Source organism: Pleuronectes platessa, chromosome 4 (assembly GCF_947347685.1).
Source record: "Pleuronectes platessa chromosome 4, fPlePla1.1, whole genome shotgun sequence".
Lineage (NCBI taxonomy): Eukaryota > Metazoa > Chordata > Actinopteri > Pleuronectiformes > Pleuronectidae > Pleuronectes > Pleuronectes platessa.
The window spans coordinates 1,701,704-1,718,948 of record NC_070629.1 but is presented as its reverse complement, the minus strand read 5'-3'; the positions used below and the strand labels follow the sequence as shown (position 1 = coordinate 1,718,948).

At 42.4% G+C, this 17,245-nt stretch overlaps 1 protein-coding gene across 2 annotated transcripts in view; it reads right to left on the bottom strand.

Annotated features, from left to right (window-relative positions):
• The window catches only part of ptar1 (protein prenyltransferase alpha subunit repeat containing 1), a 50,116-nt gene that overhangs the window by 4,698 nt on the left and 28,173 nt on the right, over positions 1–17,245 (bottom strand). The window contains exon 6 of one of the 2 annotated variants that reach the window (XM_053420097.1): positions 11,515–11,873. In XM_053420097.1, coding sequence (XP_053276072.1) covers positions 11,515–11,873 — 359 coding nt within the window. The remainder of the gene's footprint in view (positions 1–11,514; positions 11,874–17,245) is intronic. The other variant, XM_053420098.1, reaches the window with a different exon arrangement.

The following is a 17,245-nucleotide window of genomic DNA, read 5'->3' as shown; positions in this document are numbered from 1 at the left end:
CCTTTTCCTAGCACATAACCATTTTTTCCAAGATTTTTTTTTTTTCATGTTATCACTATATTCTGTTTAACCTAATTAAAGAAGCACATGTCTCTTCTCTAACCTTCTTTCTGGTCATGAAGGGTAAAGCACAGTTAATGAACACATTTATCAAAGTTCAAAATATAATTATATTCATCCCAAAACAGTTCTTGCTTGATGTGAAGCTCTTGAAAGCTTCTTTCACAACTGAAACATTTCATGTTAAACTGCAAATGGTAACTTACATGGGAGATGATTTAATGTACCCAATTTATAAAAAGAAGTGTGTACATTTAGGCTTGAGAGACTTATCGATCAATCAATAAATCAATTAATCAAATTTAATTTGTATAGCCCATATTCACACAAAAAATTGTCTCATAGGGCTTATGTCTTGTCTGGTGGTTTTGCCACCAAGTCTGTTCAAATCTCTAGTTCTTCTGAAAAATTGTAATACCCAGGATACTACAGGATAGATTGAATATGGGTGACATGGGGTCTCATTTATAACCGTTGTGTACGCATCTTTCAGACCCCATTTTGTGCGTACGCCACTTCTCACGCAAACGTTGGGATCGATAAAAACTTGACAGGAGAATCTGTTCACTTTTACACAAACTTTAACCCATGTGTACAAAATCTTTGGAGACAGGACAGTGGCGATGCAAATGTGAGGAGGTTAATTGAAGCCAGATTATTGATCCACTTCATTAAAACCAACGTTATTTGTGCTCACATGACATAACTGATCCATAATATCCTTCAATTGAAAAAGATATGAAACAATTTAAAGCAAACTATGGTAAAATGGAATAAAGCTGTTACAGAGTGATTAATAGTTTTTAATAATATCTTCTATAACACTGCGCCTGTATCAAGTACGAATGTACTTTTATATTGTGTGTGTGTAAAATCGTCTGTGCTGTAGTGCGCAAGAGCGCAACAGAGAACACTTACAAAAAATAGATAAACTGTTCGCCTTCAAACTTCCATTTTTCTAAATAATGTCCCATTGTGGAGGTTAGGAGACCACTTGTGTTTAATCGGTAAGTAATCGGTCCGATTGCTGTAAATAGAAATACTGCTGGGACATTTGTGCGTAATGCTGGGTGAATCTTGAATCTTGATGTTTGCACTGGTATGCAGATAGAAGAATAAGGAAGAAACAAGTATTTAACGGCTATGATGATCTTGGATTTATGTGCTGAACTGAGTCCAGTATTACACAGACCGACCCGACAGAAGCAAACCCACCCAGTACTCACTACTCTGGGTTCATTAACCGACAGTTATGTGTATGATATGATTATACATGTAGAATATTAACCTTTCTATTAAAAGCCTATTTTCATAATTTTTAAATATATATTCTATTTAATTTAATACATTGGTAATTTAACAGCTGTCTCATAATTTAATACATCTGCAGTTTTAGGATTATTAAAATACTAAGAGGCAATAAACCAAGGCCCCTCACATTCTGACAGTGAGAAAAAAAAGAAATAAATAAAAATAAAACAAGCTCCTCGATGTTGGTGTAAGAGAGTTGGGCTTCTTCTTTTCATCACTTGATGCCATGATTCACCATAGAAAACTCATTGGTCAGCAGGAAAATGAAATATTAAAGAGGTTCTTTGCATTGACCATTTATGGTTTAATAAGGGCAACTTTGAGGCAGATCCACGTACGCAAGTTTTCCAGGGGGCGTGTTTTATTTATACAGGGAACACTGGGCCTCATTCACCAACCATTCTTAAGAAGAACTTTCTTCTTAAATCCCAGTTACCCAGTTTTACGAAGATCCTGACCTTCACCAATGTTTTCACACTGGGATTTCTAACCCTAACCCCAGCCCACCCACTCTGTATCTGCCAATCAGCTTGCTGCTTCCTCATCGCTAATAGCCACTGAACAAAATCAATGTAATGTAATGTAACATGATCTGAAGGCATAGTAGGTCAAAACCTTGCAAAAATATAAAGGGGGAGAGAGAGGAGAGAGAGACCTGGAATAGTTATATTAATGTCATCATCATAATTAAGCTTGGTCAGACAAGCAAATGTCACATCCTTTGAGGCGCTGAGTGTGGTCAAATTAATGGAACATCGGTTTCAGGGTGATATAGCCTCAGGCATTCTGTTAAAGGAAAACATTTTATTATCAAGCTTGTTTTTTTGCACTGACCACATTTGCAAGTTGATGTGATTAATTCTGTAGAAGGCGTTTGTTAAAGTACAAGGTCATGGAAATGACAGAAATTGAGCGAAAATGTTAAATTACAAAGGTGTGCTGCGGTTGTGTTACGTTAAAAAAAGTTAAATGGTTTATTTATTGTAAACATGATGAAAATAGCTTTTTACAGCAGCGTACAGGAATAATGGTAAGAACAATTGTGTGTGAGAGTGTTGAGTTGGCATCCGGAACAACAGGGTTGTAGTATACATATATATATATATACTACCGTTCAAAAGTTTGGGGTCACTTAGAAATTTCCTTATTTTTCAAAGAAAAGCACTGTTTTTGTCATGAAGATAACATTAAATTAATCCGAATTACACTCTATACATTGTTGGTTATGTAGTAAATGATTATTCTTGGTGGAAACGTCTGGGTTTTAATGAAATATCTACATAGATGTATAGAGGCCAATTTCCAGCAACTATCACTCCAGTGTTCTAATGGTACATTGTGTTTGTTAAACAGCTTAGAAGACTAATGGATGATTAGAAACCCTTGAAAACCTTTCTGCAGTTATGTTAGCCCAGCTGAAAACTGTTTATCTAGTGAGAGAAGCTATAAAACTGTCCTTCCTTTGAGCTAGTTGAGTATCTGGAGCATCACATGTGTGGGTTGGATTATTCTCTCAAAATGGCCAGAAAAATAGAACTTTCATGGGAAACTGATCAGTCTAGTCTTGTTCTTGAAAATGAAGGCTGTTCAATGCGAGAAATTGCGAAGAAACTGAACATTTCCTACAACAATGTGAACTACTCCCTTCAGAGAACAGCACAAACAGGCTCTAACCAGAGTAAAAAGAGAAGTGGGTGGCCCCGGTGCACAACTCAGCAAGAAGACAAGTATATTAGAGTCTCTAGTTTGAGAAACAGACGCCTCACAGGTCCTCAACTGGCAGCTTCTTTAAATGGTACCAACAAAACGCCAGTGTCATAGCTACAGTGAAGAAGCGACTCCAGGATGCTTGCCTTCTAGGCAGAGTGGCAAAAAAAGGTCCATATGCTGTGATTGCTGCAAATGGAGCGTTCTTTGACGAAAGCAAAATTTGAAGAACAAAATTAATATTTCAAATAAAAATTCATTATTTCTAACCTTGTCAATGTCTTTACTATATTTTCTATTCATTTTGCAACTCATTTGATAAATAAAAGCGTGAGTTTTCATGGAAAACACGAAATTGTCTGGGTGACCCCAAACTTTTAAACGGTAGTGTATATATATATATATCAGAATCAGAATTCTTTTTATTGCCAAGTATATTTGCACATACAGGAAATTGCCTTGGTGTGGTTGGTGCACTGTACAAACAACAATATAAAAACAACAATATAGAACAACAATATATACAGTGTTGGGAAATGTTTTTTGTGCAAACCACAGGCCTCCTTTCAGTCAAACTTGAAACAAGCAAGCCGCATGTTCTGGAGTGAAGTCAGTCTCCCAGAGTGCCACATGTTCCCTTTATCTTAAGACAGTCAAGGAACTCCGTCTCCCAGGATGTAACAGGATGCTGCATTTCCTGTGATCTGGGCAATGTCACACAAAGGTGTCAAGAACCACGAGGGTCACTCCTATTGGTCACTCTGGTCCAAGACCTGTGAGGTCACCGGGGCCAATATAAGGAGAGGTCTCCCCAAAATGCTCTCTCTTCTTCCATCCCGCCGAGGGCGGAAGGCTGCTCAAGCTCTCTTTTCCATCCACCCACCGAGGACAGCAGGGCTTTCCAGCCGTTTCTCCTGCATTGCTGAGGAGAGGGCCTGGCTGCCCCAGCCTAATCTTCTCTTCCCACCAACTACCAGAGGTCAAAGGTGCAGCTCCCAGCTCATCTTCTCAAGGAAATATCCTCGCCCTTCAAGCTCTACAAAACTCCTCGTAGCGACGCGATGTCCTGTGGGAGAACTTCAACCAGCATCTGAGCACACGGCTCGACAGAATCGCGAATGCAGAACTCTACGACCACAAAGCCAGGAGACGTCACAGAACTGCAACTGGACTGCAACTTCTTTTCCCCTTTCCCTCAGACTGGTAACAAAATCTGGGCTTAATAATTATACTACGCTAAGCAAGACTGTTTATTAAATCGGTGTGTGTTCATAAGTTTGATATGTGTTGTGATATTGTGGCAACAAGTTATTTGAAAGTAATTGTTAGTTAGGCCCTTCACAGGCCTCCTTTGTAGGTCTCTCTGACTCTTGCATTATCTGAATAGCATCTACACAGACACACGCATAGTCTCCACCTAGTTAAACCTACCCCCGTAAAGCAACCTCAGAAGAAGGGGGGGGGCTCTTATCTTAGGGGATAAACTACCATTTTGAAAGCATTCTACAAAGGTGTGAAATTTGGTCAGCCATTTTGGGAGGCCCCTAATTTACATTCACACACACACTCATATTTAGTCAGTTAGTCATTAGTTAGTTTGATTGTTTAGTAATTTGTGTTTTTATACTTTATTATGTTCATAATAAATGTTCTTCTTTCACAATTGTTATTTCATTAATATTGCATAAGTGAATTTTGCCAACAGTAACACTGTTAAGAACTCCATAGCCTTCCCTGTTCATTATATAATCTTTAATGGTAAAATATTGAGATTTCTAATTGAACTAGATCTAAATGAGACTGATCTTAATCAATAAATTGGCTATCTTTCCCTTCTATGAAGGGTGGTGCCCCGCGAGAACTTTAACCAATTAAAGTTATGATTTAATATTAATATTTTAAATATTAATGTTTTATATTTTATTTTGATAACCAAATGTATTGATTGCATAAAGGCACACCATAGAACACTTTTTAAGCACTATTGCAAAACAACAGTAAGAGAGTTATGGGCACGTGCGGTTCTAAGGTGTAGAGATTGGTGATAGTGCCAATAATATATAGTTATAAATTATGTGCGGGGGGGGGGGGGGGGGGGGCTTGTTTGTGAGCCCCACTGCCATAGGGAAAAAACTGTTCAGGTGACGTGAGGTTTTAGTCCCGATGGCCCGGAACCTTTTTCCGGATGGGAGTCTCTGGAATAGGTGGTGACCGGGATGGGAAGGATCAGCAATGATCTTGCCTGCTCTCTTACTGGTCCTGGAGGGGAACAGATCTATGAGAGCCGGCAGGTCGCAGCCGATGACCTTCTCGGTTGACCAAATTATCCACTGCAGTCTGCCCTTGTCCTTGGCAGTAGAGGCAGCAAACCAGACGGGGAATGATGAGGTGAGGATGGACTCAATGATGGCTGTGTAGAACTCAACCATCACTTTCCACGGCATGTTGAATTTCCTCAGTTGCCGCAGGAAGAACATCCTCTGCTGGGCCTTCTTGATGGTGGAGGTGATGTTCTCCGTCCATCTCAGGTCCTGTGTGATGATCGTCCCCAGGAATCTGAAAGACTCCACTGTTTTAACTGGGGAGTCACACAGGGTGGGCTGGGCTCCTCCTGAAGTCTGCTACCATCTCTACAGTTTTTAAAACGTTCAGCTCCAGGTAGTTCTGGCTGCACCGGGAAGCCAGGCTGTTAACTTCCTCTCTGTAGGGTGCTCGTCCCCATTGGAGATGAGTCCAATAAGGGTGGTGTTGTCGGCAAACTTCAGGAGTTTGACAGAGGGGTGGCTGGAGGTGCAGTTGTTGGTGTAGAGGGAGAAGAGTAGAGGAGAGAGCACACAACCTTGTGGGGCTCCAGTGCTGATGGTCCGGGGCCCAGAGACAAGCTTGCCAAGCCTCACAGGCTGCTTCCTGTCGGTCAGGAAGTTAGTGATCCACCTACACGTGGGCTCAGGCACGCTCAGCTGTGTCAGCTTGTCCTGGAGAAGAGCTGGGGAGATGGTGTTGAATGCGGAGCTGAAGTCCACAAACAGGATCCTGGCGTAAGTGCCGGGGGATTCGAGGTGCTCGAGAATGAAGCGGAGTCCCATGTTGACAGCATCTTCTACGGACCTGTTGGCTCTGTAGGCAAACTGCAGTGGGTTGAGGAGATGGTTTGTTATGGTCCTTGAGGTGGGTCAGCACGAGGCGCTCGAAGGTCTTCATTACTACAGAGGTCAGGGCGACTGGTCTGTAGTCATTAAGGCCTGTGATCCTCTGCTTCTTGGGAACGGGGATGATGGTAGATGTTTTGAGGCAGGCGGGTACAACACATTCAGCCAGTGAGGTGTTGAAGATGTCCGTGAACACTGGAGACAGCTGATCCGCACAGTGCTTTAAGGCCGATTTATAGTCGGATTTTAGGCAGGCGCGCAAGCACGCAAGACACGCAACACGCCCCTTGAGTGCTTGCATGCCCCCTCTTGCGGCTTGTGTTTTTTCTAACTATACGACAAAGCGACGCGAGCCTCAAGCAGCCCGCAAGGCTTGTGATTGGTCTGCTTACTACATCCCGTCCGGAGTCTAGGTTCCGGTTTGCTACCCCATAATACCGGCAGAAATCACGGAAGATTTAGAAAAACGAATATGGACCAAATAGAAGAGCACTTGGCAGAAGAGATCCGTCAGTACGACCACTTGTATAACCCATCACTGACTGGCGGATTTGTCCGCCAGAAAAAGGCTATGAGGAGCCGCAGTGGCGATGTAAATATACAGTTGACGAAGAAGATGTCTCTTTTTTGTGTCTTCGACAAAACACGCTACTGTGCCTAGTGTTCTGGCGGGGAATTAACACGCGCAACCCTTGGGGAACCAAAACGAGTCCGTCGATGCAGGGTGGGGAAGGGTTAGACCTGGTCCTTTGTTCGTCGACTCTACAGTAAAAGTCATTCAGTTCGTCTGCAAGCTTCAAGTCTTCCAAAGAGTGGGGGGGGATTTGTTTTTGCAGCCGGTGATCACCCGAAGGCCTTTCCATACTGACGAGGAGTCGTTGGCTGCAAACTGTTGTTCCAGCTTCTTCGAATACTGTCGTTTGGCCTCCTTAATCTCCTTGCCAAACGAGTATTTAATCAGTCTGAACCTATCCATGTCCCCAATTTTGAAGGCCACCTCCTTCTCCAAACGAAGCTGTTTGAGCTTTAATGTGAACCAGGGCTTGTCATTGTTGTAACTCACTCTGGTGTGTGTTGGAATACATCTGTCTTCACAGAAGATGATGTAGGACGTCACAGCATCTGTGTATTCGTCCAGGCTGTTAGAAGCTGTTCTGAAAATGTCCCAGTCTGTGTTTTCCAGGTAGTTACGCAGCTCCTCCACAGCTTCTCTGCTGCTCCAGTTCTTGGATCTCAGCACAGCAGGTTTCGAAGTTTTAGTTTCTGTCTGTATCAGGTGAATAAGAGCGTGGTTGGATAGATCCAGAGCAGCACGGAAAACTGCATGATACGCCTTGCTGATGGTGCTGTAACAGTGGTCCAGAGTATTGTCCCCCTGGTCGGGCATTTGATTAACTGTTTGTATTTTGGGAGTTCGTTAGATAAGTTCCCCTTATTAAAGTCCCTAGGAACAATAACAGGGGAATACGTGTTCTCTCTCCTTCTCTCCACTCCCAGTACCTGCTCCGCGAGTTGTCGTTGAGCCTCGCGCACGTCAGCTTGCTGGGGGATGTACACTCCAGCCAGGAAAAAGAGGTGAATTCACGGGGAGAGTAGAACGGTCTGCAGGTGATGAATAAAGTTTCCAGGTCCGGAGAACAGGTCTGTAAAATTACTTTCACGTCGCTGCACCAGCCATGGTTTATATAAAAGCAAATCCCTCCGCCTTTTGCCTTGCGTGAGAGGATCGGGTCGCGGTCCGCGCGTAACAGCTGAAAGCCGGTCAGCTGTGCGGCAGAATCCGGAGTAGCTTCGGTCAGCTACGATTCCGTGAAACATAAGACAGAAGAAAGGTAAAAGTCTCTATTTGTCCAGATGAGAAGGCGCAGTTCGTCCATCTTATTGCACAGAGAATGAACATTGGAGAGGAGAATGCTTGGGAGAGGTGAGCGTAATCCCCTCTCCCTGAAGCGCACAAGAGCCCCAGCGCGCTTACCTCTCCATCTCCGCCTAAGTCTCGCTGCGTGGCCGAGCACCTTTGATCAGTAAATCCACTAAATCCCCGGAAGAGGCGAGGAAGTTGGGACATAAATCGGATGGTGTTGTGTCCCTGATGGTAAGAAGCTCGTCCATCGTCAAAGTAATCAGAGTAGGGTCGCAGTAAAAATAATTAAATACTAAAAACAAACACAGCAGTGCACACCAACATGCCGAAGCAGCCGTTCGTGGCGCCATCTTTGCTGTTGCATGGATATATGCAACAGGCCAGCTCTTTATACCTTAAAGAGCTGGCCATCCCTATATGCACTTTTGATATCTTATTTCAATATGTCTAGTGTGTTTGGACTCTTTTCACATTAGCTAGTAGACAACTACTGCTTGTTCATAACAAAGCTCATTGAAATGCAGGTTGATATTGGCTGTTCTACTTTTATAGATAAGGACATTATGTAGGAAACCAGGGGGAAGCCAGCGGAAGAGTGGAGAAGTAGTGGCTGACGTTACTACAACTGCTGCGGTGTAAGTGTTGTGAAAGTGCCGGTAAAGCCAGCACCGTTGTGTGGTGTCTATGTACTGATTTCAATACATGTTGGTGAAATATGCTGCTAGGATGCTTTGTTTTGTATGGGGCACTATCGAGCCATTTTGCCGCGACCATATGCAAAATCAATATTGGAAGGAAGGGTGATTTCACACTTGGTGCCTTTCAGCCCTCCAAACAAACTTAAAGCGATGAATCAGCACACACACTCAGACCCGTTTGAAGCAAGCCGAGCTCAGACCAACAGAGTGTGGTTCTCTGTAAGTCTGCGTCCCACCTCTGCATTATTACTGACACTTCTACAGCAGCAAGACAGTCGCACATTATAAGGTCTGATTCTCCTGTGTCTTTCCTCCTCACTCGCTGACCTGCGCTCACATTACACTTTATCAATACATACCATCACTAATCAGGAGTTATTATGACACTTGCTGTATTTGAAGTTTACTTTGTGCTTGTTTAATTCACTCTTGAGTTTGAGACTAGTACTTTACTGCTAAAAAAACAGTACAACATTGTGTGCGCATGCAGTTTAACCTGCCACACACAACACAAGACATGCACAGCCAGGAAATCCGGCTTAAAGTAAGTGGAATGATCCAGATTCATTATCTGACATCACAGATGAATAATTAAACGTAATCAACGTGATCGTCAGTTTGTTTGAAAAGGAACAGAGACGAGCAGACACACACACACATTGTGCATTGTGCAATTAGAAAAGTGCAGCGGAGCAGAATCACTTGTTAAACAGCGCTGACGGCATAACTAAATCACTATTGACAAGTGGGGGGAACTTTCTAAATAAAAATGGAGATCAGATTAATCTGAATTGTTGTATTAATTGATGTAAAAGCAGCAATGTGCAATAGCATAGAAAATGATTGAGAAGATGTATTGAGATGTATCGAGTATATATTCATGAACAGGCGAATTGTGATCAAATATCGTTTAAAATCATTTTCCAGTGTGTTTCCTGTCGCAATACGCTCGCGTCAAGCGAAATAAATAGACTCGACGCCGAAACGATCGCTGCAGGCCGCTAGGCAGCCTTGGCGTGGCGCGACGCTTCAGCGTCCGGTGTGACCAGCAAAACGGTTTAACATGGGAGTGGATGGGAGCCAGTTGTTTTTTAAGGCTTGGCGCTGCGCTTACGCCAAGCTTTGGCGTCGCTTCCGCGTCCGGTGTGAACCCGGCGTATTGCCTTGTTTGGTTTATTGTGCGGCGTATGGTACTTTTTGAAACCCTTGGAGGTCTTGTGTTTGCTTATAATAGCCCTTCTGATGTCCTCAGACAGCTCCTTTGTCTTCACCATTGTGACAAAGGAACATGGAATAACAGGTGGCTTTTTAAAACACGGAAGTCATCATTCATTGGCTAATTCATGTTATATGGCACCATTATACCTTAAAGAGCTGATAGTACCATATCAACCCACTAGAGCACTGCGCTCCAAGAATTCAGGCTTACTGGCCATCCCTAAAGTCTCTAAAAGTAGAGTATGACCCGGAGCTTTCAGCTATCAAGCTCCTCTCCTGTGGAATCATCTCCCACTTTCAGTTCGGGAGGCAGACACCATCTGCACGTTCAAGAGTAGAATTAAAATCTTCCTTTTATGATAAAGCTTATAGTTAGAGCCGGTCCAGGCTTGTCTTGGACCTGCTCTTAGTTATGCCACTATGGGTCTAGAATGTCCAGGGACATGACACATGGAGCTTCTCTTCCCAGCTTCTCCTTCATTTCCTCCCTCCTCATCACATCAAATAAATTAATATCTCATCAATACATGTTACTGACTTGACTTCTTCCCCGGGGTCCTTATACCTTATCGTCCGCAGGTCCAGGGCAGTGGATGCGGCCACATCGTGGATTATGATGGTGGATCGAGTAACAGAGATTGTGATCGTAATGGCGGATCCTGTATCTAGTTGGCTGATCGTGATAATAATGGCTGATCCTGTAACGTGTTGGCATCTAACAGTGGTGGTGGAGCAGGGCCGAGGTGGCAGCTGATGGTAGGTATTGCGGTGGCCGCAAAAGATAATGTTTGTGGATTATGGTGGCATCCAATCGTGATGGTGGATCAAGATCGTGGTGGCTGTTGACGCCGGAATATGATTACAACAAGACTGCTTGATATACAATATTTCTACTCAGATAGTTTACCATTATTGAAAATAATCCATAAATTCATTGACCTTCAGTTATGCTAAAAAGTATTTATTCTAAACAATGCTGCAAATACCCTTATTTTTTTGATGTTCTCCATTACACGTGGCACTTATTGCACTTCTGTTCGTCATGTGAGAGGAATCCCTCACATGTGGCTCTATCTGAGGTTTCTACCTTCTTTTTACCCTGTTAAAGCTTTTTTCTGTTGTTTTCCTTACTCTTGTTGAGGCTTAAAGGCAGAGGTTGTCACACCTTGTTAAAGCCCTATAAGACATGAAATTGTGATTTGTGAATACGGGCTACACAAATAAAATGTGATGTTTGTATTGATTTCAGACAAACATCTTAAATCTTTACTAAAAGCCTGTACCACTGTATAACATTAGTTACATACCACAACAAAGAAAAAAAACATACAAAAAATTTTTTTTGTATGTTTTGTATGTCTCTTTTTCATGATCTGCACATAACCTAAATTGCTCAGCAAAACTATGCTTCAGTTTCACATATTTATGACTTGTACAATTTAGTCTCATAATAGGTCACTACAAAATGTAAACTATAATTGTGTTATGTTCACCTCTGTAGCCTCACCTGTGACTCCAGAGTGTCTCGTGTCCAGGGAAGGCCTGTATCAGGTCTGAGCACAGCTCCATTTCCTGGTGGAAGAGCTGAAAGATTGTAGTGAAGCTGAGCTGCCTCTCGCCCTCACCTGCTGCCGCAGCTTCCGACAGCTCCCTGTTAGCTTGGTTATGGTTTTGATGGTGGAGACTGATGCTGGGGACTGTGGTGGACTGGTGCTGCAATGAACAGGTAGTGGTGGTGGAAGGTGGTGTCTGGTAGAGCTCCGTTATCAGCTCCTTGAGCAGGAACTGGCGGTAGTGGAACCCACTGTGGTCAGACACATGCATGGACACCCAAAGACGCATAGAGGACATCTCATCAAGGAAAACCTGTCCAGAAACATGCCAGTAAGCACAGGTGTCCTTAAAAATTGACTACTAATTAATGAACGAAATACAACATATTTAGAAGATTGGTTTGTTGTTATTTTTACCATGAGTTTTCGTTGATCAAAATATGCTAAATATAATAGATTGGTTAGGTTCTAGGACAGCAATATGACTTTGATATCTGCAATAGTGTAACTCAACAGCACACCAAAGGAATTGGGATGAGAGAATTGGATTGATTAATTAACAGGATTGCATATAAAAAAACGTCTAATGCCCATTTTAGGCTTGAGGAATTGTTTTTAAATTGAGTACAGATGATGTGATATATATAATAAAAGCACTAATTTTTTAATTAAAAAACCCCCATAGCTAAAGGAATGATTATCTAATAGAATCACTGTGAAGGTCTTGCAAGCCGATGATGCTAGGTATCCAACCAGTTTAACACTTTCGTAAAAACTATGTGACGAGGATTGTCAATTTTCACGAAGTTTAATAAATTGGTGAAACTATATAAACAATACACAGATGGCAAATTACAATCTGGCTTACAGAGCTAATAAATACTAAACAACACGCCTCAGCTCGTATCTCAAAAGACAAAGCGATACACGTTAGTTTAGCTTAGCAATACAGCCGATGTAAAACTGAATCTCACAAACATATGGCAAGATAACCCCTTGGTTATAAGGAAACAATCTGTCTGACAACAACATTTACAGATGATTTGTTAGTCCGCAAGAAGAATAAACATAACTTAAACATAGAGCTGAGATCTGTGAATAACACAAATAATAATAACCATTAGGGATGAGTGAGTACAGCATTATCTGTATCTGTTAACCATATCAATTATCTGTATCCGTATCCGTACTCGGAGTGGGCGGGGCCTAACCCGGAAGTGGGTGTGATTTAACCCGGAAGTGGGCCGGGTTGTCTTGAAATGGGCGGGGCTTTAACCAGTATGTTATTTTAAGCATGCAATTGATATGGGTTGATCAGAAATTGTTATATTTATTGCTGATTAGAAAACTATTACAGGACAGCATCAGCATTGAGCTTCAGATCAATGATTTTGATCACAATAGCAAACGAACTATTTACAGAACAAGTTTTGTAACAATGAATACAACACATGCTGTTGCAATTATGAAGTGAAATGTAATAACAAGTGTTTTCATACTCAACATAACTTTCTTTTTTAACTTTGAATTTTTTTTAATTTATTTCCACACCAGGTGTGTGTGTGTGTGTGTATGTGTGTGTGTGTGTAAGTGAGTAAGAGAGAGACAGAGAGAGAGAGGGGGAGTGTGTGTGTGTGTGTGTGTAGCTTAATTTGTAATATTTTTTATACCACTACTACCTAGAACTTGTCAGACACTCAGTGCGTGAAGTAAAATAAAACTGGTTAGAGCCAACTGACGGTTTAAAAAAAGTTTAAACCGTTAAAGTAAAAAAAAAAAAACTTTAAAAATAAAAAAAAAAAAATCTCCGACAGGCAGAGACGCAACGCGAGTCGCTTTCTACCAGCACCACGTCTGAACGAACCCACGTTTAACAGAACTCTACTGGTTAATAAGTAAGTACAAACTGAAATAAAAACAAACTTCAAGCTGAAGAAACCCTAAACGTTAACGGAAAAGACCCGCGAACCTGAGTGACTGAGAGACAGAGAGCTGTTCTTTGAGTGAGTGAGCAGAGCGGTGTGTGAAGGGGAGGAGCGCTGTGACGCTGTGTGAGGATTTTCATTCAGTCCGAGCACAGATATTGACTCGTATTACTCGTATAATACTCGTGCTCGGCAAAAGTGCTTTATCCGTACCGGATACTCGTTTCAGCCGAGTATCCGGCTCATCTCTAATAACCATGAACTACTTCTGGGCGGATTTACAACTCGAAACCTGACACTGATAGCAAAACACGTTACCTGAATTACCACAAGGTGGTGTCGTCACACAATAAAACAGAACACACATTTGAGGGACAGAAAAATCCTTTTCTGGGGTCTTTAAAGATCAAACATAATTTAACAAGAGTCAGTTTTTGAACACAAAAGCAGAGCAACTTCTGTAATTAGATGAGAAAAGGTCATTTTAGTTCTGTCCTTGGGGACCTCTGCCTCAACTCTCCGAACTAATCCATCCCTGCCTGGAAAAATCATTGTGATGATGGCTATGGGCCATTCGTCTCTCCAAGGCCTGATTGTCTTTCAATAGAACAACATCCCTGTTTTGAAGGTTACACCTCTTCGACTGCTGCTTGTGACGAAACTGCAAAGTGTTGAGGTATTCACGTCTCCACCTGCTCCAAATGGTATTAGCAAGGTTTTGAACTTGCTTCCATTGCTCTTTAAAGAGGTCCGCTCCTTAAAGTTACTTGGAGGAGGTGGTGTAGACTGTTATGAGTGTCAGGAGCATTGCTGGGGTAAGGATGAGAAGTGATTCCCGATCCGATGATACTGGGATGAGAGGTATTGCGTTCATTATTGCGGCCACCTCAGCCATGAGTGCGACAGGACTTCATGCGTTTTTTGATTTTTGAGTGACCTATGCGACCTATTACTCTCAGAAGTCTGTCGTTACCCACAACAGGGTGCAACTTCCACAGGCTGCTTGAGGACGGGAGGTTGGATCCTGAGGTTACACATTTGAGATCCTCTGCATAACACTTGTTCTGGATGCTCCTAACAATGCACATCTTGGCTTTCGTAAGTTCTTCCTCTGTTGGTTGACAGGTGTGCCTACCATGACACTTGTGGATGACAGAGTGAGAGAACGAGCAAGCTTTGTTGATCATGTGTGCCATTGCTGTGAGAAAAATGTTATACTTTGAAAAGTGTATAAAGAGTTGCGGGTGCACCAGGTGTTTGGTAATGTGTGTCAGACTCGTCACCTCAGGTCGTACCTCAGAGTCGAAGGCAGGGTCGATGAGGTCGTAAGTCTCCCTAGTCTTGAGGACACATTCTTAAGAAAGGCCACAGCTGGTGGCAAAGACCTTGATCCAGCGTCCACTAGATTCAGGTCTGAAGGGATGTACTTCCATTGGCCAAGACATTAAGATTCAGATTACTTTTGGTCCCACACACATGCACATACACTACATGCAATGGGGGAAATTTTGCCTCTGCTTTTGACCCATCTGTGTGAGCACAGCACACAAGACACTACACAGACAGTGAACACATGGATCAGTTGGAAGCCATGGCGACCCCTGGGAGCAGATGTTCCAATGTCATCAAGACCTCAAAAAAGTTTGGTATTTGTTTTTTTGTTGCTTGAATATCATTACTTGCCAACTCTGGCCCTGTTCCGCTTTCCCAGACAAAAGTTTTCCTTGGAACTGGGCTTGATGTTTTGGAGGGCAAGGAATTGGTAGCAGTTCTCTCTGCCGCCAGACATTTGGGTACTTGGTTGTGTCTCCACACATACCAACCTTGGGAGAGACTTAGTTAACAACCAGTGAGGATGTGTCTGAGGGTAGCTGAAATTGAGTATAGATCTTCATTTAGCCATTGCTGGAAGTTTTTGGGTGAAGAAAGGACATTATAGGTTGCTCCAGGCAGGATGTTGCTCACTCCCATTTCTCACATGTTCTTCTAGCTTCCAATCTTCATTTTCTCTTGCCCTCCCATTTCATTGTCCACTACCCGTTTTTCCTGAGTAACAGCCCTAGGACATTGTGCTGCCTCCTCCGAATGCCAGTCCACCTTTCGCTGTTCTGATGGGGTTCTCTTGTTCCAAAAAGGTCAGCTCTGGCTTAGGCCCAAGCTGTCTCTTGCTGGACTTGGCTTGTAATCTTTGAGACCTCATACTTCTTTGTTTGGTTTAGTGGCGGGTGACAAATTGCATCTAGGTGCATTACCGCCATATACTGCATAAATTTCTTCTTTATTCGGTTTATTGAATGGTGGCAACCAACATCAAGGTGCATTACCGCCATCTACTGTGTGTTTTAATAATCCTACTTCCTTTTCTTCCCGATTCAGTACTGTGTCTCTTATTACCCTTGATATATGACAGCTTCTCCTTCTTCTATGTTCAGTCTAGTGGCGGATAGCAACCCACTCTGTTTGAGTGTATATCAGTAATCTAGGCCGTATTAAATTGATTTGTCCAATCTCCCCCAGATAATGAACCATTCACCCTATTCCAATGGTAAAAACTATTTCGAAGCTCTGTTCTTACACTCTTTGCCTCGGAATTTCCCTCTTTAGCTTTTCTCGTTCTCTACCATAGCATGACATGCTCCACTAACTCCTCTATTTGGCAATAATCAAATATTTATTAACATTAAGTGCAGTGTATTATTTATTCGATTATGTCCTATCCTCAACCTAGTCACAATTTTCACCTGTTTGGTACTTCATTTTGCTGTCCTCACTGTGCTCACTTCCTGCTGTACTGCATGAAGGTGTCTCCCTTATGAGCTACATTCCAGCCATGCTGCCATTCTTTAATGTTTCCTTTGATAATTAGGGCCCGAGCACCTCCGGTGGGAGGCCCTATTGTATTTCAAGATTTGTATTTCCCTTCAGGGGCTTTTTCAGGGCATGCTCAAACTGTTACCAAAGTTTGCAGGGAATTCAAAACCCAAAAAAGTAATTGGATTCTGGAGTATTTTGAAATGGGCTTGGAAAAATGGCTCAACATCGCCATCTAAGGAAAAGTCCCTCAGTTAGCTTTTACCGATCATCACAAAAATCGTAAATCACAATAATGTATCATGACCAGACAATCATAAAAAGGTCAGAGATGCAATTGGAAAAAAGCAACAGGTAGCCTGCCATTTTGACTTTATTGGCCATACCGGCTATTTTCCACATTTTTAATGTGATGTACTTGTCCCAGGGCTTTCATCAGATATGGAGATGCGTGTCATCACAAGATGGAGATAAAAACGGACTCAAAGATTGATTATTCATCAAACGGTGTGACCGTGGCATGGCGTTGAATTTTGATTACACACCATCAACACATGAGGTTCTGTATCTCGGACATATTTGGTCCAATCGAGTCCAAACTAGAAATGTAAAACAAGATTTACGGCCTGATGATATTTACTCAGAAATCATGACTTAAAATCACAGCGCCACCTGCTGGCTACCGGAAGTGAAATGTTTTATACTTTGATGAACTGCTTCTGGCTGATTTACAATACACAGCTCAAATGAGCTGAGACAAGTCAATGGACCATGCTCAAAATCGAGAAATGTCCTCAAACCGTGGAAACATTGAGGTGCGGCGAAGGTTCATCCTTTGCCAAAGGAGATAATGTTGTCATAACTCCACTGTGCATTGTCCTATCGCTACCATGATTAGAGTCCAAACCTGAACAGCTCTATGTGTCAATATTTCCTCAGTGTCATATCG